The sequence below is a fragment of the Tachyglossus aculeatus genome, chromosome 10, assembly GCF_015852505.1.
Source record: "Tachyglossus aculeatus isolate mTacAcu1 chromosome 10, mTacAcu1.pri, whole genome shotgun sequence".
Classification (NCBI taxonomy): Eukaryota; Metazoa; Chordata; class Mammalia; order Monotremata; family Tachyglossidae; genus Tachyglossus; species Tachyglossus aculeatus.
The window spans coordinates 5,909,183-5,932,459 of NC_052075.1; the positions used below are offsets into that span (position 1 = coordinate 5,909,183).

General features: G+C 46.1%; 1 protein-coding gene across 2 annotated transcripts in view; it reads right to left on the reverse strand.

The window, feature by feature from the left end:
• Positions 1-7,120: 7,120 nt before the first annotated feature.
• The window catches only part of GNG12 (G protein subunit gamma 12), a 47,837-nt gene continuing 31,680 nt past the window's right edge, over positions 7,121-23,277 (reverse strand). For both annotated transcript variants that reach the window (XM_038753276.1, XM_038753277.1), the window contains exons 2-3: positions 12,062-12,179; positions 7,121-8,502 (exon numbers count right to left, since the gene is read on the reverse strand). In XM_038753276.1, coding sequence (XP_038609204.1) covers positions 8,377-8,502; positions 12,062-12,154 — 219 coding nt within the window. In that variant the 5' untranslated portion in view covers positions 12,155-12,179 and the 3' untranslated portion in view covers positions 7,121-8,376. The remainder of the gene's footprint in view (positions 8,503-12,061; positions 12,180-23,277) is intronic.

A 23,277-nucleotide genomic window follows, 5' to 3' on the forward strand; every position in this document is an offset into this window, starting at 1 on the left:
CAATAAATCCCATCACTACTCTTAATCCTAGTACTACTACTTGCCCTCTCTATGGGGAAGCAACATGGCTCAGTGGAAAGAGCATGGGCTTTAGAGTCAGAGGTCATCAGTTCAAATCCCGGCTCCGCCACTTGTCAGCTGTGTGACTTTGGGCAAGTCACTTAAATTCTCTGTGCCTCAGTTATCTCATCTGTAAAATGGGGATTGACTGTGAGCCCCACGTGGGACAACCTGATCACTTTGTAAACTCCCCAGTGCTTAGAACAGTGCTTTGCACATAGTAAGTGCTTAATAAATGTCATTATTATTATTATTATTATTATTATTATAGCACATTCTGGAATCAAAGGGTTGGAAGAGACCATAGATGATCAGCTTTCCTTTCAGAAAGACCCAAAGCATTTGGGGAAATTGCGTCTTGCCCCTAACCAGGTGACCCCCATGTAGCATCAAGCACAACTGTGTTTCAGTGCTAATCCTTTGGAATACAGAACTTGGTACAACTCCTATCCAAGACTCAGCCACCACAGATGTATTACTCTATTTATTTTACTTGTACATATTTACTATTCTATTTATTTTGTAAATGGTGTGTATTTAGCTTTAATTCTATTTATTCTGACGACTTGACACCTGTCCACATGTTTTGTTTTGTTGTCTGTCTCCCCCTTCTAGACTGTGAGCCTGTTGTTGGGTAGGGACCGTCTCTATTTGTTACCAACTTGTACTTCCCAGGCACTTAGTACAGTGCTCTGCACACAGTAAGCGCTCAATAAATACGATTGAATGAATGAATGAATGGACCAGCATAAGCTTAGTTTGTCAGGTGAAACTAAATGCCACTATCAGTGCCCTCTGCCTTAGTATGCTGCCTTTGACCTATCTGTGTGTTTGTTTAATAGCTTATCTCAGTATTTCTCTGCCTCTCCCTGTTAATTAGTAGAGAATTACTGACTCTCCAACATTTTGTTTTCTCTCGCCTCTGGAACGGAGATGAACTATCCATCAATCATGTTAAGAATCACTCATCCTTGTTATCCCCTTCATTGATTGGCCAGCTTGGCCATTAGGATGTATTCTTTTAGACACGATAATGGGCAGTTTGATCAAGGATGGCAATGCCCAGGTTTTCAAAGGCTAAAATTAAGATTGTGTGAGTGGTCATGTCTGTCTCCTTGGGCAGAAACCAGATCAGCCTTATGGGACAACTGGAGATAAGGAAATTCATCTTGAATAAAGACTGAAGATCACATGGAGACTGCAAATCCAATTGTTTTCAAACATACCCAAGTGCTGAGAAAGCCATGTTGCTCATGCATCACTTTTCATCCTCACCTGTCCACATGGATCACCGATGTGTCAACAGTGCTCTCTGCAAGCATCCTGGAATAGTGGATAGAGCACAGGCCCGGGAGTCAGAAGGATCTGGATTCTAATTCCGGCTCCACCACTTCTCTGCTGTGTGACCTTGGGCAAGTCACTTCACTTCTCTGTGCTTCTGTTACCTCATCTGTAAAATGGGGATTAAGACTGTGAGCACCTTGTGGGACAGCGACTGCAAACGGCCTGATAACCTTGTATCTACTCCAGTGCTTAGAACAGTGCTTGGCACATAGTAAGTGCTTAATAGATACCATCACTGATACCATCACTCTGCAAATAGGAGAATCATAGTTAATGTAATTTCAGTAACTCTGACCGAGGAAAGGTGGTTTGGTAAAAGACCTAAATAGGTGTCTGTTGAAGGTGTCAATGGCTTCAATAAAAGAAGTAAAACAAAATGCCAGCCTGAATAGTTTCTCATGTTTAATTTCTTAGTAAGGGACCTGAGTCTATCATCATGTCTGTTTTACTGTTGAAAAATTCCAGGAATTCAGATTTTGACAATTATTGTGTTTGAATCATGCTGTTTTTTGACAGAAGGTTATAGAGCTACCCCACTGAAAAATGACCTGGGTTTTGTGACTTCTTGGTAAACCTAGGGGTGGCTGTACGTGTGTGTATGTTCCCATATACCCATGTCCTCATGCCATAGAAACTTGTGTCTGTACAGCCTGAACTTACCTGCGGGTTGAGAAATGTTCATGGATTTTCACCTGAGTTTCTACAACACTAATGATATCTGACTCATTGGCCACTAATGATAGGGGGATTTGCTATTACTTGTTGGGTCACAATTTAGCAGAGTTGGAATGTGTTTGGGTAGCTCTTTCTGCTGAGAGATTGTTTTGTGTCTAGGGATGCAGAAAGTGGGAACCGGGGGAGGAGGAGCATACAGCATTTGAGTTCCTCCAGGGGGAAGGTAATGAAAAAAACCCATCCCTATGAAGCCAACAGAGGCACACCCAAGTAAGGATGGAATGCAGTCTCTGAATAACAGATGAGAGTTCCATTTGTCCAAGCGTGGTAGGAAAATGTGGCCCATTTTATGTCTTCTACTCCACCAAAACAGAACTGGAGATTGCAAGGAGATTTCCATGTCCTTCTTGCTACCCAATCTGCACATACTGTATTCATCCTGGCTCTGAGTCCAGTGCTTCAACACACACAATTATCACCTTTTCTGCTGTTCGAGTTACCTGCCAACATCCTAGATGCATAAATACCTGGCCCCTAAAGATGATCCATGAGCTATTTTACCTCATCTTTCTTCCTGAGACCTAAGAGGAGGAAACAGACAGAGTGATTTGTTGGACTTTAAGACTCACCTAGACTTCCAAATGAAACACTTAGGAAAAGCATTTTGATAAATAATGCCTTTCCCACCCTCTTCCCAAGGGGGACAGGGGCTGATCTGATTCCACCGTAGGTATTCTAGCACAGTGCAGTGCTTGGCACATAGTAAGTGGTGAAAAATATAACACTGTTAGTATTAGGTTTCTTTTAGTGCCTCTCCTTGCAGAGATGCTTCTGCCTGGAAGCCTATTCACATGTGAACATTTCTAAATCCAGGGGGCAGAGTTTTTGGGTCACCTGGGTTTAGGTTTCCAACTTTAGGTTCATTACCCTTGGATGAGCTTGAGGTCTCTGCATCCCTCAGCTTCCAAGGTGGCAGTCTAGTTAATAATAATAATAATAATGGTATTTAAGTGCCTACTATGTGCCAGGCATTGTACTAATCACTGGGGTAGATACAAGCAAATCGTGTTGGACACAGTCCCTGCCCTACGTGGGGCTCACAGTCTCAATCTCCATTTTGCAGATGAGGTAACTGAGGCACAGAGAAGTTAAGTGACTTGTCTTAGGTCACACAGCAGACAAGTGGCAGTCAGGATTAGAACCCAGAAATGTTTCTGATTCCCAGGCTCGTGCTCTATCTACTACGCCATGCTGCTTCTGTTCCCCTAGTTCTTTAGGAAAGAGGCTTGCCTGTCAGGTCCAGAAGAATCGGAGAGATGCCCACCTAATTGCCCCTCCTCCCCTTTCCTGGTGGTCCCCTAAACACAGACATTAGCTCTACTTGTCCCAGGTCTGTGACAGGATTGAGAGTTTCCAGATAGGGTGGAAATAGCTCCAAATGGAGACTTTTGGGCCTAATGCTCTTTGAAGCCTGTCCCTGACCTGTATTCACCTCTCTTAAGACTCCCGCCCCCTTTTTACCTCATACTCTAAAGGAAAAGCGGGCACCTAGGCCGTTAAACCCTGAGCTTCTACAACTGGCAGACGAAGAGGCAACAAAATTTACCAGAGTGTTAAGTGAGACACTGACTCAGGATAGAAAGCAATGGTGTTTTTAATTAAACTGATTAATATCTGTAGTGCTGAACATGTTAGATGTAAAATAAATGCTTTTATCCTTTACAAGGAAACAGTCTTTTAAACAACAATCACAGTGCTTGGGACAGTAAGACGCTTAACATACAAACAGCCAAGAAGATTAGAAAAACAGCAAAAAATCTGAACGCTATTAAATCGAAGGCAAATTTACCAAGACACCATGAGTACATGAGTTTGTAGTTATGTGAATATAAAGCAGATCATTAAAGTAACCAAGTTTGGATCCCAGAAAAAAAATTACGTGTAACAAATAGATCTCCCAGTTTGTGAGAAAATAATCTAAAAAAACTCCTTCGGAAGTTGCGCAGGCATTATCGTATTACAGAAAGAATGATAATCTAATATTCGAAGCATTCACGATCAAAGCATCGACACATCATTTTGTGGGCAGTTGTAGAACTATCACTGACTGAATGATTGGTATCTTGGCTCGCCATTCTGAAAATAACTTTTTCTCTACACCAGCACCACCTGTTAAATCAGAAAGCCAGGATTTCTTCCTAGTCCTCTTTGGTTTTGCACGGTTTCCCCCATTTCCCCTGGTTCCCTTCTGAGGAACCGGTAACGTGTTTGGTATTTGGCTTACTGGAAAAGACTTACTGGGTGTTGTAATTAATGGTGCAGGCATACTCCTTCAATCAGGATGGACACTGGAATCCTTAGTAAGCAGTCAACTGACGAAATTTCACTGGCCAAGTATAATTCCAAGGTGGTTTAGAAAGACAGTCAAAAAGCATCTAACACCAACGTTTGGCACCTCCTTCCCTTAATTTCCACTCCTAGCTTGGTAGTTAAAAATGAAATCAAATGCTTCCATACTTTTTCTGTGATTATTACTAAATTGCACACCTATAGTAAACTATTATTGGAACAGTCTGTTCGGCTACTTTTAAAGATGTAAAATGTTTGAAAAAAGTACAAAAGTATTTAACCGGGATGGAAAGTGATCATCAGACCTTTCCTTTAAAGAGTGAATATGGCACTTGAAAGTTAGCTAGTAAGCTAAAGAACTAAAAAAATTTGATAGAAAAGAAGAGCCTTAGCCATGACGATTATAAACTCTGTCAGTTTCCATTTACATAAAAGCTTTTCTGCATTCAAGTGAGTTTTCATAAAATTGAAACGGTTTGGCAAAAAGAACAACTCCCGGGGCATTATCACGGCATTTGGACTCCAGGTTTAAATTAAGACCACAGAGAGTAGTGATATAATAATGAAGGCATAGAAATGAACCAGAGACAGATTAAAACGAGCTAAAGTTTCACTGCAAAAGTACATCCTTGGAACTTCATGATGCTGAAAGTCCAGGGGGAATGAAGCCAGGAGGTTAGAAGTTTGTATATATAAAATTAGTACTGCGGTTGTGGAAAAAATATAATACACCTCAGGCATTTGTCCAGAATGATCACTAACCAACGGCTATGGAGCAGTTGAATTGTGGTCATACATGCTGAAGGAGACCTGATAAATTAATGCGGTCTTCACACATTTGCATAGCTATATGTACATAGCTAGCTAGATTTTCTTTTCTCAGATAATCTTTTTGGTTACAAGGAAATTAAGAGATAGCTACCAAGTCCTTCTTGGTCCACAATTGCAAGACTTGATCCCAGGCCTTATTAAGCTTCAGGATATATAGTGTTTCATGCCCAAGGCCTTTATTCCATTGTATTTCTTGAGCACTTACTGTGTGCAGAGCACTATACTAAGCACTCCAGCATGTCAGCCCATTTGAAACAAAAAGGAATTGGGTAGAACATCAAGGGTCTCCCTTTCTACAGGAGCACGGACCGACGACTAGAGATGAGATATCTGGGTAGCAAAATGTGTCTATTTTATAAAAAGAGTCTATTTTTAGGCCTATAGGACACAGTATGGTGGCTACTAATCTTTGTGTATCAAAGTATATTCAAGTTAATCATTTTAAATAGTTGTAACAAGCTGCATTATAAATGATCAATGAAACATGGTTAAAAATTGGAGTGAAAATACAGATTAGAGTTTTCAAACCATCATTAGAAAACTATTATAAAAAGAACAATGTCAACACAGATACAGCACTGAATTTAAGGGATTTTCTTTAGTGTCTGCCTTGGATTTAACTTTGGGGCGGGCAAAAGAAGATGTCTGCTCTCTCAATATATTGTTACACAGCTGTCTGAAATAAATCAAGGCAAATGGCAGCATAAAACAGTAACTTACAAGTGGTTAATAAAGTTTAAATTCCACTTTAGGAATGCACAGTTAGAGCAGTCCACAGGCACGGAAAGAAGGCTTCCAAGAAATACAGAACATAGTTGTAGCCAGTTTCAATACAATATTGCATTCTTTTCTCCCTAAATGACCACAAAACATAAAGCCAGAACAAAGGGTACCAGGGAAATGTTTACAAATTACGGTACCGGGTCAGTGCTGGACAAGACTTTAAACTCTCCATTGAACTGTAATTCACCTGGGGGAGGACTTTTGGTGTTTAAGTTTCAATTAGCGTTGCCCATCTGCAACATGCCCAGGTGTACTGAAGCCTTTCAATAAATCGGTGGTAGCACCGTACTAAGCGCCTGGAAAGGATAATACAACAGAGTTGGTAGACATGTTCCCTGCCCACAAGGAGCTTCCAGTCTAGAGGAGAACACTCCTCTTGTGTCCGAGCGATTTCCTGACCCCTCCAAAATGTCCCTTCCCGGCTGAGGGTTGTTTTGGGCGTTCCTCTCGATTTATGTTCCGGTCTTTGGGTAGAGGGCCTTGGACAGGGTTAGGACAAGGTGCAGAGACAGGCGAAAGCATGGCTAGGCTGTGTTCGGGCCTCCTGTTCATCTTAGGGGCAAGTGTTAACCCAGGAACAGAACCCACCTCCTCCATGGGCGGCTTCGCGTGCCCCTATCTCACGCCAATTATTTTAGAAGCAATGTGGCCTAGTGGAAAGAGGAAGGGCCTGGGAATCAGAGGCCCTGGGTTATAATCCCAGCTCCACTATTTACCTTTTTAAAAAATAAATGGTATTTGTTAAGTGCTGACTATGTGCCAGGCACCATTCTAAGCGCCAGGGTAGATTTAAGGTAATCAGCATGGGCACGGTCCATGTCCCTCAAGGGGCTCACGGGCTTAAACCCCATTTTGCCGAGATAAGGGAACCAGGGCCCAGAGAAGTGAAGTGATTTGCCCAAGGTCATGCAGCAGACAAGGGGGCGGTGCTGGGATGAGAACACAAGTCCTTCTGCTGTGTGACCTTAGGCAAGTCACTTCACTTCTCTGGGCCTCAGTTCTCTCATCTGGCATAATGGGGATTCGGTACCTGTTCTCCCTCCTGCTTAGACTGTGAGCCCCATGTAGAATCTGATGATCTTGCACCTACCCTGGTGCTTAGTACAGTGCTTGGCACTCTGTAAGCACCTAACGAATACCACAATTACTAGCATTATTAGGGGGCTAGGAGGAAAGACATCCTAATCCAATCAGGCACAGCATCTTCCTCAGGGGGATCGCTGGTGCTCTGGCTAGGTAGGTATTTATTAAGGGCTAATTATGTGCAGAGCAAGTACTAGGGCAGAGGCAATACAATCAGATTGGACACAGTCCCTGTCCCATTTGGAGTCCGAGAGGGATTCTGATGCTCAGGCCCTGGGGGTGAAGGCAGCATGGGGTTTAGCACCTCCTCTAGAGACTCACTGACTCTGAAGCCCCCTTTAATACATACTTATAGCAGGCCTTCCACAAGACTCGGCTCCATCCCACCCTCTAAAAAAATCGAGCACAAAACCAGGGGGTCCACAGGTTTTCACCAAAGGCACAGAGCTTCACTTCAGTTTTTATTTGGCACGGTTTATACTCGGGGCTGAGAAGCCTAGCTCCCCATAAAGAGAGAGACGGTTAGGATAAATGTCTAGGGTTCTGCTTCAAACTTTGTCAGAAATCCCAGCAGTAGGATCAAAAAGTTTAGCCCCCTACCACTTTGAAAGCCTAAGACACTTCCAGACAAAGGTATGAACTCTGGGAATTCGTCAAAGGGATGCTGCAGTTGATTATGAAAGTTTTCTACTACAAAATATGCACTTTGAAATATGTATGTACAAAAACATATATGCAAACACTATATCAACTGTATACTGTACATATAGGCACAACTCCTATTAAAATATAAAGTAAATTAAGAATGGCGATGATTTAAATTCTTATTGGCCTTGCTAATCTGGAGAGAAGCTGAGGCAACTTTGGTCTTGACTCTGGGTTCTAACCGCCTTAAAAATAAAATACAAATAGACACTATGCATAGTTAAATAAAGCCAAACCGAACACGCATGCACACATGCACGCACACACACACACACACTCACACACACCCATCAGTGACCTTCCTCTATACTAACCCAACATCGTTCCAACCGTCAAGAAATGAATGCAACTGGCTGTATAATAATCTGATATGGATGTTCTTAAGAAAGGGAAACCGAAAGAGAAAGGCTCGAAAATCCATTTAAACAATTTAAGAGCATTTTCATTTTTAGCCATGGCTACTGAGGGAGAGCCCAAGGGAATTTCTCCAAAGAAAGGCTTGCGATTTGCTTGGTAGACGACTCTAGAGAGGAATTCTCCGCTCCGTTATAATATGATGCACGTTTTTTTATCCTTGAAAGGGTTTTCTGACGTCGGGATCCCCATTAGCAAAGGATCGCTCCTGGCGTGCTCCTCACAGTAGGACATGAGATCGGCGGAGGCTTTGGAAACCTAAAGTGCAAACCGAAGAGGCAAAGGAGAGATTACCACATCGAACTTTTAGATCCTTTCAGCCAGGGAAGGGTCATGCCTGGTGACATCTCCTCAGTCAGACCGGGGAAACAGAGAACCAAATGAGATTTCTGGGCTCCAAGTCAAGTCCTTCGCTTCTGTGGCAAAGGACAGGAAATTCAGAAAGACGGGCTTGGGGAAGGGGAAAAGAGGAAAAAGAGAAAGGTGAGGAAAGGTGCCAGTATGGTAGACAGATTATCCAGGGGGTGAACGGTCTGTAGAAGCCTCTGGAATCACCCCCGGTAGATGCTGAAGGGCTGGACTCGGGATCCCAAGGCGTGTGATTGCAGCATGGCCTTGTGGATAGAGCACGGGCCAGAGGCTCAGAAGGATATGAGTTCTAATCCTGGCTCCGCCACTTGATGATGGCATTTCTAAGCGCTGGGGAGGTTACCAGGTGATCAGGTTGTCCCATGGGGGGCTCACAGTCTTCATCCCCATTTTACAGATGAGGTAACTGAGGCCCAGAGAAGTTAAGTGACTTGCCCAAAGTCACACAGCTGACAAGTGGCAGACCGGGATTTGAACCCATGACCTCTGGCTCCAAAGCCTGGGCTCTTTCCACTAAGCCACGCTGCTTCTTTAGAAGCTATGCCTGCTATGTGACCTTGGGCAAGTCACTTCACTTCTCTGTGCCTTGGTTACTTCATCTGTACATTGGGGATAAAGAGTGTGAGCCCCAAGTGGGACATGGACTATTGAAGCAGGCTGGTCTAGTGGGTAGTGCCTGGAGTCAGAAGGTCATGGGTTCTAATCCCGGCTCTGCCACTTGTTTGCTGTTTGATCTTGGGCAAGTCACGCCTTCTCTGGGTCTCAGTTACCTCACCTGTAAAATGGGGGTTAAGATTGTGAACCCTATTTGGAACAGGGACTGTGTCCAACCTGATTATCTTATATCTACCCCAACACTTAGAAATGTAGCTGGCACATAGTGAGTGCTTAACAAATGTCATAATTTCTATTAGCTTGCATCTACCCCAGCACTTAGAACAGTGCCTGGCACACTGTATGTGGGCTTGGGAGTTGGAGGTCATGGGTTCGAATCCCAGCTCCGCCACTTGTCAACTGTGTGACCTTGGGCAAGCCACTTAACTTCTCTGTGCCTCAGTTACCTCATCTGTAAAATGGGGATTAAGACTGTTAGCCTCACGTGGGACAACCTGATCACCTTGTATCCTTCCAGCACTTAGAACAGTGCTTTGCATACAGTAAGTGCTTAACAAATACCATAAAAAAAATACCATAAAAAAAGGCCCACAGGAGTAAGTCCTCAGGGAATAGCTGATGTTTCCAGGAAACAGCTTCCATCACTAGTTGTCTCAGTCATTCTATTAATTTATGATTATTTATTTATTATTATTTATTCTATTCTATTTATTGTGTTAATGTGCATCTGGCTTTATTTCTATGTATTCTGATGACTTGACACCTGTCCACATGTTTTCTCTTGTTGTCTGTCTCCCCCTTCTAGACTGTGAGCTCGTTGTTGGGTAGGGACCATCTCTATATTCATTCATTCATTCAATTGTATTTATTGAGCGCTTACTGTGTGCAGAGCACTGTACTAAGCGCATGGGAAGTACAAGTTGGCAACATATAGAGATGGTCCCTACCCAATGATGCCAACTTGTACTTCCCAAGCGCTTAGTACATTGCTACATTGTCACGCAGCGTGGCTCAGTGGAAAGAGCACGGGCTTTGGAGTCAGAGGTCATGGGTTCAAATCCCAGCTCCACCAATTGTCAGCTGTTGACTTTGGGCAAGTCATTTAACTTCTCTGTGCCTCAGTTACCTCATCTGTAAAATGGGGATTAAGACTGTGAGCCTCCCATGGAACAACCTGATCCCCTTGTAACTGCCTCACCGCTTAGAACAGAGCTTTGCACACAGTAAGCACTTAATAAATGCCATTATTGTTATGAAGCAGCATGGCTCAGTGGAAAGAGCACGGGCTTTGGAGTCAGAGGTCAGGGGTTCAAATCCCGGCTCCACCAATTGTCAGCTGTGTGACTTTGGGCAAGTCACTTAACTTCTCTGGGCCTCAGTTACCTCATCTGTAAAATGGGGATTAAGACTGTGAGCCCACCCACCCCCACCCCGTGGGACAACCTGATCACCTTGTAACTTCCCCAGCGCTTAGAGCAGTGCTTTGCACATAGTAAGCGCTTAATAAATGCCATTATTATTATTATTATTATTATTATTATTGCTCTGCACACAGTAAGCACTCAATAAATACGATTGAATGAATGAATTCTATTTTCAAAGTCTGTTTGTTCTTCGGGGAAGTCCTAAGAATTCATTCATTCATTCATTCGTATTTACTGAGCGCTTACTGTGTGCAAAGCACTGTACCAAGCTTATGAACACTGCCCCCGGAACAGGAAGGTCCTGGACTGAAAGGTATCAACACATGGGGCAGGACTGAAAGCTGATAGTTGGAAGCTTCCTAAACTCTCAGTGGGCAGTAGTTGGGTTTAACTCATTAGCATTTAGGCCTTCTAGCCCTGGGGAAGCAGTTGGGTGGGGTGAGCATAGCTACAATGCTAGAAGGCTGACTTCATTCTAAAACTTCACTGGCTGTGATCCTGTCTTGCTGTTTGAAGGTGATCGTCAGCAAGTGCCACTGATGGAACTGCTCGAGGGGGTGGTAGGAGGAGGGGAAGGGGAGATCCTTTGGGCTCAAAACCATGTGAAAAACTGGGCATCGCTTCAGCTCTGTAAATCTCCAGCTGGATCTGAAAACTGGGGCCACATGGGTATGGGTTTAGGGGTCACAAGACCCAGGGTCTAGTTCCAGTTCTGTCACTGGCCTGCTGGGCCACCTTGGACAAGTCACACAACCTCTCTGGGCTTCAATTCCCTCATCGGTAAAATAGGCATTACATACCTACTCTCCCTGTGTCTTAGACTGTGCCCAATCCGTTTATCATGTACATACCTCAGCACTTAGCACCTAGTAGACCTGTGTAGAGCAGAATATAAGCACTAAACAAATGCCCATACAATTCAATCAACTGCTAGTCTCCGGAAGAATAAGCCCATCTCCTTGCTTCAATCGTCTATCTTCTCGACATTTGTGGCATGGCTAGGCCTTGGAACACACTTAGTTCCCGGTTACCAATGGAAATCTGCATGTAACTCTGGGTTTGTGTTGGATCTGATTATCTTGTATGTACCTCAGTGCTTAGCACACCATGAGCATTTAGTAAACTAAAAGGCATCTGCTAAATTGCTGTGGCTAGAGTTTCACAACATCGGGCTCTCTGGTTTGGAGGTCACTTGTCAAGGCGGTGGCTGAATTCTCAGAGTGAGGTTGGAACATATTGGATGATGATTAATCTAAATCTCAGCAGCTGAACCTAGAAAGTCATGGAAGAATAATGTGGAAACCGAGCTAGTTTAAATAATCTTATCCCACTTGTTCAGAAGTTCTGTTAAGAGAGGGGTAAGGGATACAGAAGGAGGAGTTCCAGCAGATTATCAGCTTTTATCTTACCTTTATTCTCTCTATGGAGGCTTCTAATCGCAGCTGTTGCACAGTTCTTCTTGCCTGAGCTATGTTGTTGGTGTTTGTCGTTTTGCTAGACATCTTCAGTTGAATTTCTAAATGAAACCTGAAAGCCAAGAGGAATGTTTTTATTTGTGAAAGAAAACAGCAGTTGTCACAAAGTTTCCAACCATGCAAACTTGCACATTATCTCGACCCCAGGGCTGAAAGCATCTTTAAAGGTGGTTGCTGAGTGGCTTATTCAGAGACCTTTAGTGAAGCCAAAACCGAGCCCTTTGCATCTTGGGCCCTGAGGACTCTAGAAATCCAGAAGGCTCTGCTGCTCCAGGGAGCTATCACCATTACCCTCATCAACTCTGTGACTTCCTGAGTGTCTGCTTGCAGAACATGGTGTTTTTTCTAGACCCCTCATTTTCCTGCGTTTTTCTGGAGCATCTTAAATCTGTTTCTCCCGAGCTGTGCTCTTCAAATTCTGCCACATCCTTTTGGAGAAAAACAAACTGCTCAGGCAGGGAACTGGTGTAGCAGTAGCATTCCTACTGTACTTGCAAATGATCTGCATCCATCAGCCCGTTTTTTTCAGGGTACGGTTTTATCTTTGCTATTATTCTCTAGGGCTTTATTTCTTTTCTTTTCCCCACCCGATCCACCCAGATGATTGGCCTTAGGTCCACTGGAAGGGAACAGCCGGGAGGCCCCGGCTGGGAGACAATAATAATAACTGTGGTATTTGTTAAGCACTTACTATGTGACAGGCATTGTACTAAGCATTGGGGTGGATCCAAGGAAATAGGGTTGGACACAATCCCTGCCCCACACGGGGCTCACAGTTTTAATCCCCATTTTACGGATGAGGTAACTGAGGCACGGAGAAGTAAAGTAACTTGCCCAAGGTCACACACAGAACAAGTGGCAGAGCCGGGATCAAAACCCATGACCTTCTGACTCCCATGCCCATGCTCTGTCCTTGTCCTGGAAGAATCGTGTCACTTTTTTGCAGACCTACAACAGGTGACCACTCACCCCCAAGGGAGCCACCTGACGCATTGGTATCAGATACGATGCCACGGAGATAGAAATTGTATTTATTGAGTGTTCCCTGGGTGCTATGGAAGGTATCAAGTGCTTGTATGTCATTATCATTAACAACATCATCATCATCATCATCATAAGTAGCACAGGAGGTGAGAAGGGGGGAAAAAAGGACTTCCTGTAGACCTTGGGCTTTTACTCCCTGTTGTCTTTCTTTGGCATCCCGGAGGCAACCATTCTGGCTCACTACCAGGGAACACAAGGGGAATCAACAAAACACTGCCAGGGAAACACAAGGGGAATTAACAAAAAAGGCACACGTTTAGTGTCGCCAGGGAAACACAAGGGGAATTAACAAAAAAGGCACACGTTTAGTGTCGTGACAAGGAAAAATCCATTCGGCGAGCTAGCCCCATAGTTCTGCAGTTCTGGCGAGGCTTCGCTGGGTGACTCAGGGGTGCGGGTGGAGGAGAGGAGGGGAGGGGAAGTAGGAGGAGGAGAGAGGAGAGGAGAAGGGAGAAGAAGGGGGGAAAGGAGAGGAGAGGGGAGGGGGGAAGAGAAGAGAGGAGAGGAGAGGAGATGCAGCCTTCTGCAAAGCCTCCCCGAGTTCCCTAGGTTTACAGAGAAGAAAGAGAGAGGTCACCACAAGGCGAGATGTAAACTCACACTCCAGAGATTCCGGGGACTCCCGGGTGTGGTTTAGTATTTCAAAAACGTGTCTGATTTGCTCCGGCCCAGAAATGAGAGCTTGGCAAAGGGGGTGAGGATGAAGTTTATTCCCCCGACACCCCAGGGTAGGAACAGTGGTGGCATTCATTCATTCAATTCATTCAATCGTATTTATTGAGTGCTTACTGTGTGCACAGCACAGTACTAAGCGCTTGGGAAGTACAAGTTGGCAACATATAGAGACGGTCCGTACCCAACAGTGGGCTCACAGTCTATAAGGGGGAGACAGAGAACAAAACAAAACATATTAACAAAATAAAATAAGTAGAATAAATATGTACAAGTAAAATAAATAGAGTAATAAATACATACAAACATATATACATATATACAGGTGCTGTGGAGAAGGGAAGGAGGTAAGGCGGGGGGACGGAAAAGGGGGGAGGGGGAGAAGAAGGAGGGGGCTCATTGTGGGAAGGCCTCCTGGAGGAGGTGAGCTCTCAGTAGGGCCTTGAAGGGAGGAAGAGAGCTAGCTTGGCAGATGTGGGGAGGGAGGACATTCCAGGCCAGGGGGAGGACGTGGGCCGGGGGTCGATGGAGGGACAGGCAAGAACGTAGTGGCAGTAGTATTGGGAATAATGGGAATAAAGGGATTTATTGAACACCCACTGAGGGATGCAGGGCACTGTACCAAGTGCTTGGGAGAGCACTACACAGACACGAAGCATGTTTCCTGCCCACAAGGAGCTTACACTCTATTTGCGGAGACAGACATAGAAATCTTGGCAAACAGAGACCGAACCAGGCAGGTGGCTAGAAGGTGAACTTAACGAAAGGTTGTTGCATTGGGGGCAAAATTGGGGCTTTGAGCTTTTAGGAGGATATGAGAAGCACTTAGGACTGCGAGGCATTAACCCTAATCCTTCCTCCATATCTGAGATTCCTCTTTTTCAGCTTAGCCTGGGACCTTCTAGACTGTAAATTCGTTGTGGGCAGGGAATGCATCTGTTTATTGTTCTATTGCACTCTTCCAAGTGCTTAGTACAGAGCTCTACACAGAGTAAGCACTCACTAAATACGATTGAATTCATTCATTCAATCGTATTTATTGAGCGCTTACTGTGTGCAGAGCACTGTACTAAGCGCTTGGGAAATACAAACTGGCAACATATAGAGACGGTCCCTACCCAACAATGGGCTCCCAGTGTAGAAGGGGGAGACGAACAAGCAGCGTGGCTCAGTGGAAAGAGCCCGGGCTTTGGAGCCAGAGGTCATGGGTTCCAATCCTGGCTCTGCCACTTGTCAGCTGGGTGACTTTGGACAGGTCACTTCACTGGGCCTCAGTGACCTCATCTGTAAAATGGGGATGAAGACTGTGAGCCTAACGAGGGACATCCTGCTCACCTTGTATTCCCCCCCAGTGCTTAGAACAGTGCTTTGCACATAGTAATCATTTAATAAATGCCATCATTATTATTATCATTCATTCAATCGTATTTATTGAGCACTTACTGTGTGCAGAGTACTGAACTAAGTGCTTGGGAAGTACAAGTTGGCAACAGAGACGGGCCTTACCTGACAATGGGCTCCCAGTCTAGAAGGGGGAGACAGACAACAAAACCAAACATGGAGACAGGTGGAAGGAAGCACCCATTTTTCCAGCTCAGGCCCCCTTGAATGACCCCGCCGGACCAAGGCCGGCCCCATTTTCTGAGCACGGAAGCGTTAAGTGAGAGCATCACTCTCAGTTGGTGGATGGGGTCCAACTTCAAAATGGAGTGACTCTTCAGTCACAGCTCAATCCACCCTAGTGGTAAATTGTTAAAGGCCAATGTCACACTAATGGAGGTGGAAAGTCCTATTTACTCATTCATTCAATTGTATATATTGAGCGCTTTTCACTTGGGAGAGTACAACAACAGACACACTCCCTGCCCTCAGTGAGCTCACAGTCTAGAGGGGGAGACAGACATTAATAGAAAAAAATTACAGATATAGACATATGTGCTGTGGGGCTGGGAGGATGAGGATGATGGCATTTAAGTGCTTACTATGTGCAAAGCACTGTTCTAAGCGCTGGGGAGGATACAAGGTGATCAGATTGTCGCACGGGGGGCTCACAGTCTTCATCCCCATTTTACAGATGAGGGAACTGAGGCACAGAGAAGTTAAGTGACTTGCCCAAAGTCACACAGCGGACAATTGGCAGAGCCGGGATTTGAATCCATGCCCTCTGACTCCCAAGCCTGTGCTCTTTCCATTGAGCCACGCTGCTTTGCAGCATGAATGAGGATGAATGAGGGAGCAAGTCAGGGCAACGTGGAAGGGAGTGGGAGAAGAGGATGGGAGGGATTAGTCGGGGAAGTCCGATGGGAGGAGGTGTAAGTTTCTTGCCCAAGGCCACAGTGTGACCTAGGTTCTGTCCTCCCAGCTCCGGGCTCAACCCCTCAGGCCGCACTGCCTGGTTAAGGGGAGTGTGCTCAGTTTAAATCCTAAATCCCGCCACGGCTCAGGGGCGGAGGAGGGGTTCCCACCCAGATTACAGCAGGGTCTAATTTTGGTCAGGTGCCTTACACAGTGACCGTTTCCCAGGGCAATGGGTAACAATCCAGGCTGTGGAAATCTCAAATCCCATTTAGGTGGTCACTGGAATAATCAAGAACACGGAGCAGGGTCAGTTCTCCTATAACGTCAGAAGTTGCATTCCCACAGAACCCTGTGTTTAATCAATCGTATTTATTGAGCGCTTACCATGTGCAGAGCACTGTACTAAGCGGTTGGGAGAGAAGCATGTTAAAGTAGATAGAGGACAGGCCTGGGAGTCAGAAACACCTGGGTTCTAATCTCGGTTCCGCTACTTGCCTGCTCTGTGACCTGGGGCAAGTCACTTGACCTCTCTGTGCCTCAGTTACCTCCTTTGTAAAATAGGGATTAAGACTGTGAGCCCCTCGTGGGACAGGGCCAACTGATTTACTTGTATCCACCCCAGTGCTTAGTATAGTAAGCACTTAACAAATACCATTATTATTATTATTATTATTATTACCAACTCTGTTGTAGTTATTCTCCCAAGCACGCTATACTCAGTAAGCGCTCAATAGAAGCCAATGATAATGATGATGATTAAAGCTCCACATTTCTTTCCTCTGGTTGCCCACTTGCCTCATTCACCTGCACTCAGCTCTCCTAGCCTGAGCCCAAGAAGCGAACTCTGGAACTGCCCTTCACAGAAATGTCCCTTGGGCCACAACCTCCAATTTCCAGCTTGCTCAGCGGCAAAATCTCCCTTGGCAGGAGAACAGCACAGAACATCCCCTCCCTCTCTGGCTCTTCGAACATTCCCTGCTGGGTCTCTGGGCGTGAGCTGGTTTTTCTGTACCTCGGGACAGTTAAGACTTATCAAGCCAAGGAGTCATGAGCCGATCGGATTCCTCGTCCCTCCCCACCCTCCTAGAGTTCTGCAGACAGCCCTGTGGCCTTGGCCTGCGTCGCCTGCCCTCTCCTCCCCGCCGGAGACTGGTCTAGAAGCTTGCACTCTGCCATACTTAAAGGCTTCTGACAGCTGCCCGATTCGGCGTTTGGGGACCGAGAAATAAAGCCGACTTTGTTGAGCCTGCACGTGTCAGCACAAGGCAACCGTTCGTCTGCTCCTTAATCCCAGGCACCGTGCGCTTCAAACCGATCTCGGCCCGGTCATTCGATCCGGGCCGAGTGGAGAGAGGGGGGCATGGATCGCCCCGGGAGAAGGCTAGGAGCCAGTGACATTAAGGCGGAGCAGGCCACGCTCATGCTCAAAAGCTCCTCCTGCAAGGACTGAGGCCTTCCCCGGCTCCAACAGCTTCGTGCCATGCAGAAATTAGGGGCACCTCAAGGCCCTGGCTTTCCATGGTGAGCAGCAGTGCTGGGAGATCCGCCTTTCCAGAGGGAAAAACTGACTGGAGAAATCTGGGAGGGGTGCTCGGCCCAGGGAAAGAGGCAGGAAGCATCAGGGGGTCAGGCTGCCTGGAATCCTCCTCAGCTGCTCAAAATTTACAGCCACACATGCAGGGAGAGCTTCCACCCTCCCCTCCTCCACTCCCCCCCACCCCTCTGCAGCTGCTGGGAAACAGAAGGGAAAGATAAGCAGTTTCCCCTCCCCACTTGCCTGAAACCCACATGTCAGCTGCACTGGCAACCTTTTATATTCCCCCTCCCATCCCCCTGCCCTCCACACCATAGCACTTGTGTCCATATCCGTCATGCATTTATTTCTACGAATGTCGGTCTCCCCCTCTACACTGTGAGGTCCTCATGGGCCGGGAACATGTCTACCAATTCTGCTGCATTGGACTCTCCCAAATGCTCGGTACCATGGTAAGCACTCGATAAATACCACTGGGTGAATGATTGATTTTGCAACAGGTGAAAAAAGAATAAAAGGATAAAATGCAACCAGCCAGGGGAAAGTTGGAATTCCAGGTGACATTATCAGATGGAGAAAGACAGACCCTGAGCACGTTGTGAAAGGAATGAGGGGAGGACGACTAAGTGACTCCTCATTTCTGACAGTTACTCTCCCCTGCTTCATTGAAGGCACAACTCCTTCCCTGACTAAGCCCTCTGTTCCTTTTCTACCCCTGTACTTAGTACAGTGCCATGGCAGATGGCAAGTGCTTAACACATACCATTTAAAAAAAATGTTTGAGGGATTGTGACCAACCAGCCTGAGTCTCTAAAATTGTCTGCTTTGGAATGTGAACTACCTTGGCTGGGTCCCTCCCTTGAAATGATGTACACCCGAAGAAATATAAAAGCCTCCTTTTTTTAAAAAAAATGGTATTGGTTAAGTGCTTACTAGGTGCCAGGCACTGTACTAAGCATTCATTCATTCAACTGTATTTATTGTGCACTTACTGTGTGCAGAGCACTGAACTAAGCACTTGGAAGAGTACAATACAACAATAAACACACTGGTATAGATACAAGATCATCAGGATTGACATAGTCCCATATGAGGCTCACAGTCTTCACCCCCATTTTACAGATGAGAAAACTGAGGCCCAGAGAAATGAAACGATTTGCCCAAGATCACATAGCAGGTAAGTGGCAGAGCTGAGACTAGAACCCAGGTCCTCTGACTCCCAGGGCCGTGCTTCCTTCTGCCTCCTTACCTGGTTTTTTTGCTGTCTGGTGCAAGGAAAGTGCAAGCATTTGGAAACCTAAAACCACTTTGGCATTTGGGAGTGAGTCGGATGAGAATGTGGCTAAAGCAGTAATTAGATGCAGGGCTCCTGACAGACACCTTTTTGCCCTCTGTCTATCCCTGGCTTGAGGAGGGTCTGGGGTGGTCACCATTCCCTTCCCTCTCCATGTCCCACAGACAATTACTCTCCCCTTCTTCAAAGCCTATTGGAAGGCCCATCTCCTCCAAGAGGCCTTCCCTGACTAAGCCCTCTTTCCTCTTCTCCCACTCCCTTCTGAACTGCCCTGACTTACGCCATTTATTCATCCCCCTTCCGGCCCCCAGCACTTCTGCACATATCTTATTTATATTAATGTCTCTCTCTCCTCCTCTAGACTGTAAGCTTCTTTGGGCAGGGAATGTATGTTTACTGTTGTACTGTCCCCAGTGCCTAGTACAGTACACATAGTAAGTGCTCAATAAATACAGCTAACTGACATTCCATAGGACACGGCTGCACAGCGGTATGGTCTATTGGATAAAGCACAGGCCTAGGAATCAGAAGGACCTGGGTTCTAATTCTGGCTCCTCCACTTGTCTGCTGTGTGACCTTGGCAAAGTCACTTCACTTCTCCGTGCCTCAGTTCCCTCATCTGTCAAATGGGGATAGGGACTGTGTGTCCAATCCGATTTGCTTATATTCACTCTAGCGCTTAGTACAGTGCCTGGCACATAGTAAGCACTTACCAAATACCATTATTATTAATAATAATAAACACCATAATCATCATCATCTTGCGCTAGAAGAAACGGTTGTGCACGTGATGTGTGGAGTCGGGAAAAACATGTGTGTTACTATGGGAGTTTTCCTTAATGACGGGGTCATCGGGAACAAACCCTGGCATTATTGGAAAACAGGGATGTGCACTTGAAGATTCTAACTCCGCTTGAGCTGATGATGGTGAACTGATAGTCTTGCCACCAAATAACCCCAAATTGTGAATGTACGCAGGACTGGATTAATGTGATTAAAGTCGTGAACCCCCCAGCCCTGTCACAGAAATAAATCCACAATTTTCTAAATAAAAACATATATAGAAAGAAAAATGTATGCTCCATGGACTGGGGTAAGGCCAGTCTATTTTACCAGTATGCACTTTTAACATGACTTCCCAATAACTGTCTGACTTGACTGAAGCAGTATTGCCAAGTGGCAACAGCATGGGCTTCGGAGTCAGAGGATGTGGGTTCTAATCCCAGCTCTGCCACTTGTCTGCTGTGTGACCTTGGACAAGTCACCTAACTTCTCTGTGCCTCAGTTACCTCATCTGCAAAATGGGGATTAAGACTGTGAGCCCCACCTGGGACAACCTGATTACCTTGTATCTACCCCAGTGCTTAGAACAGTGCTTGGCACAGAATACCATAAAAAGAAAATACGATTGATTGAACACCACAAAATCTAATATCTTCTCCAGAGGAGAGTTAATCTGAGCCTAAATGGCCCTTTGCTCTCAGAAGACTTCACCTAGTCCTGTTGGTCGGTACTTTCTCTGAAAGTGAGTGGGAAGGCATTTTGTTCAGTAATAATAATAATTGTGTGGTAATCGTTAAGCGCTTACTGTATCAGGCACGGTACTAAGCACTAGGGTAGGTAAAGATAATCAGGTCGGACACAGTCCCTGAACCACCTAGGACTCAGTCTTAATCCCCATTTTCCAGATGAGGTAACCGAGGCCCAGAGGAGTGAAGCGACTTGCCCAAGGTCACCCAGCAGACAAGTGGTGGGGCTGGGATTAGAACCCAGGTCCTCTGATTTTCAAATCTGTGCTCTTTACACTAGACCAGGCTGCTTCTCAGTATTTGACTCCTTGGAGAAGGAGCACCTAGAAACAATGCCACCTAATCTGCCCCTCCATGGGGTGGGGGTTGGGGGCGGAGGAGGGGTGCCGAAAAGCGCTGACTGGGTCTGGCCAAGGACCACTGACCCATTTGGCTTGCTGAGCCTTAAAAGGCCCAGGGCAGGGCAGAGCAGGAGGCTCTATTCATTCATTCACTCGTATTTATTGAGCACTTACTGTGTGCAGAGCACTGTACTAAGAGCTTGGGAAGTTCAGGCTCCGAACTTTCCCAGTACACTCCGATCCTCCCAGGGGCCTCTCAGCTCACTGGGTGCTGAGGGCTGCTGGGCCCTCTGCCTGGTAATGTTCTTGTTGGGGGAGGGCTCCTCTGATGGGTAGTCGGGAGGGACTTAGACATCCGGGCTCCCGGCGGGCCAGCTGTGGGCTCTGAGCCAGGCAGACCAGTGGGCAGCTGCAGGCTCACGGCATGATGACTGAAGTGGGAGAAGTAGCGTGACCTCGTGGATAGAGCTTGGGGTAGGAGTCAAAGGACCTGGGGTTCTATTGTCTGCTGTGTGACCTTGGGCAAGTCACTTCACTTCTCTGTGCCTCAGCTTCCTCATCCGGAAAATGGGGATGAAGACTGGGAGCCCCATGTGGGACATAACAGATAATTGCTCTGCCCCACTTCAAAGCCTTATTGAAGGCACATCTCCTTCAAGAAGCCTTCCCTGACTAAGCCCTCCTCTCCTCTTCTCCCACTCCCTTCTGCACCTCTTACTTGCTCCTTCATTCATCCTCCCTCCCATCCACACAGCACACATACAAATGTATAAAAACATTACAGATATGCATATAAATCTGTAATTTATTTATCTATTTATATTCATGTCTATCTCCCCCTCTAGACTGTGAGCTCATTGTGGGCAAGAATGTGACTGTTTATTGTTATATTGTACTCTCCCAAGAGCTTAGTACAGTGCTTTGCACACAATAAGCGCTCAATAAATACTATTGAATGAATGAATGAACACAGACTGTGTCCAACCTGCTTATCTCAAATCTACACCAGCACTTAGCATAGTGCCTGGCACATAGTAAGCACTTAACAAATACCATTTAAAAAAAAAAATGAAAAAACCACTCCCCAGGCAGCCTGCCCACAAAAAGCTGAAACAGCAGAGTTGAGAGCTTCAGAATAAAATGCCAGTCAGCATTTAACGGGCTCCACAGTGCACAAAAGGTTTTACAAATGGGAGCCAGACAAATACACAATGAGCGCAAAGAGGGGGCTCCGTCCGACCCCGTCCCCCCGCCCCCCCCCTGGACGGTTACCACCCAGTGCCCTTGCAAATGGGAGGGTGACGTTTCGTTCACTCACTGGCCCATGGTTGAGAATGAACGGAGAGCACGTGCAGGCCCGCTGACCCACGTTAGGGATCGCCGGAATGTCTCACTGTTCCAGAGAGGTCTGAGTGACCACTGGGCCCGCTATCTGCTGGTTGCTCCTGACCCTGGGGCTCTTTGGTTTTGTGCGGGGGACAGGGAGGAGCCGGAGAATGCCCACCACCGAAATGTACCCCATCCTCCAAGATGGCCTTTCACTGAATCCAACCCGGGCAGCGGGGGGTGGTCACAGAAGGGATAAAGAGAGGGTTCCAAGTTTTCTCAGCTCTATAAAATTGGAAGGGGGTCTTAAGGATGTGAGACCCTAATCTCTGGATCAACGGTATTTATTGAACACTTAGTGTGTGCAGAACACTGTACTAAGTGCTTGGGAGAGAACAAAACAACAGAGTTTGGTAGACATGATCTCTGCCCACAAGGAGCTCACGGTCTGTGCTGGGGAGAGTATGATTCCCTTTTGGGTACTTTTCCTTCCTGAAATTTCTTCCCAGAGCCTTAGGTCCCATGGGGAGCTTCAGCTGGGAACTGGGAGCTGCATAACGGGATCGTGATGTCTTTATCCCTGGTTTCCCAAAAAAACAGGCCTGCAAGTTTTTTGGAGTTTTTTTTTCCTGGTATTTCAGTCATTCAAGCACATTTACAGAGTGCTTACTGTGTGCAAAGCACACAGTGGTATTTGCTAATTGCTTACTACATGCCAGGTAGAGGCAAGCTAGCCAGACTGGACACAGTCCGGGTCCCATATTGGGCTCATGATCTTAATCCTCATTTTACAGATGAGGAAACTGAGGACCAAAGTAGTGAAGTGACTTACCCAAGGTCATACAGCAGAAAAGTGGTGGAGCCTGGACCAGAACACGGTCTTTCTGACTCCCAAGCCCACGCTCTAATAATAATAATGGTGGTATTTATTAAGTGCTTACTATGTGCCAGGCACTGTACTAAATGCTGGGGTGGATATGAGCAAATCAGGTTGGACCCAGTCCCTGTCCCACATGGGGTTCATAGTCTCAATCCCCACTTTACAGATGAGGGAACTGAGGCCCAGAGAAGGAAAGCAAATAGGCCAAGTTCACCCAGCAGACAAGTAGCAG